We start from the raw sequence: 1,718 nt of genomic DNA on the forward strand, positions 1-1,718 counted from the left end.
TATCCTTGCTTTTAAGCAGATATACATAGTAGTATTTTGTGCTATCGTCGACAAAAGTAATAAAATACTTGTTGCCACCTCTTGTTTGTATAAGTTTTAGATCACACACATCACTGTGAACTAAACGATGACCTTGTCAATTTTATTTCAACACAAGTTTCACACTTATGTTTGAAATCGTTATTGAATTTAGGTATGCAGTTAGAGTTAACTAGTCTTCGTAAAGTATCATAATTAACATGTCCTAGTTTACCATGCCACAAATTGGAAGATTCAAGCAAATAAGCAGAAGAACTTGCTTTATTCATTTTTGGTTTCACAATCATTACATTGAGTTTAAACATACCGTCGGAAATATAACCTTTTCCGACAAACATTCCACTTTTTGACAGAATGACTTTGTCTGACTCAAAAATAATGCGGAAACTATGCTTATTCAAAAGCGATCAGGACACTAAATTCTTGCGAATTTCTGACACATAAAGCACATTGTTGAGAGTCAGCTCCTTTCCCGAGGTCATCATCAGAATCACTTTTCCTTGACCCTTGATTTCAGAAGTTGCTGAATTTCCCATGAACAACTTCTCTCCATTCTCAACAGCTTCGAATGTATCAAACATTTCTTTATCAGAGCACACATGCCTTGTAACACCGGTGTCAATCCACCACTCTTTAGGGTTTGAACCCACCACGTTTACTTCAGAAATGACTGCTGCGAGATTCAGCTTCAACACATCTTGTGTCATGTAGTCAACCACGTTCGCTTCTTTATTCTTCTTTGGTAATCTGCACTCCGAAAACTTGTGACCCACTTTGTCACAATTGAAACATTTCCCTTGAAATTTTTTCTTGACAATTCCACCTTTCGGTCCTTGCTTGGTTCTTTTGCCAGCGGATGACCCAGACTTGTTTTTGTAGTTCTTACTACTTTGACCAAGCTCCACAACATTGGCTTTGGCCACACCATGATTGAACCACTTCTTCTCGGAACTCTTGTTGTCTTCTTCGATTTGAAGTCTAACAACGAGTTCTTCAACGTTCATTTCCTTTCGTTTGTGTTTCAAATAGTTCTTGAAATCTTTCCATGCGGGGGGCAATTTTTCTATAATTGCAGCCACCTGAAAAGTTTCACTCAACATCATTCCTTCAGCATGAATTTGGTGAAGGATCACTTGGAGTTCTTGCACTTGACTGATAACAGTTTTGGAGTCTACAATCTTATAGTTTAGGAATTTGCCGACTATAAACTTTTTAGCCCCGACATCCTCAGTTTTGTATTTCCAGTCCAAGGACTGCCATAATTCCTTAGCAATTTTCATGGTGCTATACACATTGTACAGCGCATCTGTTAGGCTGTTCATGATATAATTTCGGCACAGAAAGTCCGAATGCTTCCAAGCATCAAGTGCACTCAATGCTTGCACATCTCCTTCGCCCTCATTAAGTTTTGGAGCAGTTTCGGTCAAGAATCTCGCAAGATTCAAGGTGGTCAAGTAAAAAAGCATTTTCTGTTACCACCTTTTAAAATTCAAGCTATTGAATTTCTCCGATTTTTCTCCATGATTAACCGGAACAGTTACAGTTTGGTTCACAACATTACTTGGCATTCCAGCCACAGTCTGAGCCACAACGGAGCTTGGCCTTTGAGCCACATTAGAACCCACAGCCTGATTTCTAGCGGGAACATTTTGGGTCACATCCATGTTGTTCGATTCGGT

General features: G+C 39.1%; 1 protein-coding gene across 1 annotated transcript; it reads right to left on the bottom strand.

Annotated features, from left to right (window-relative positions):
* Positions 1-446: 446 nt before the first annotated feature.
* Positions 447-1,505, bottom strand: LOC111404326. Its single transcript, XM_023033149.1, has 3 exons — positions 1,119-1,505; positions 686-1,046; positions 447-562 (listed from the first exon to the last, which is right to left on the bottom strand). The coding sequence occupies exons 1-3, from the start codon at positions 1,503-1,505 to the stop codon at positions 447-449; spliced, it is 864 nt and encodes a 287-aa protein (XP_022888917.1).
* Positions 1,506-1,718: the final 213 nt, after the last annotated feature.

Source organism: Olea europaea, chromosome 11 (genome assembly GCF_002742605.1).
Source record: "Olea europaea var. sylvestris chromosome 11, O_europaea_v1, whole genome shotgun sequence".
In the NCBI taxonomy this organism is placed as follows: domain Eukaryota; kingdom Viridiplantae; phylum Streptophyta; class Magnoliopsida; order Lamiales; family Oleaceae; genus Olea; species Olea europaea.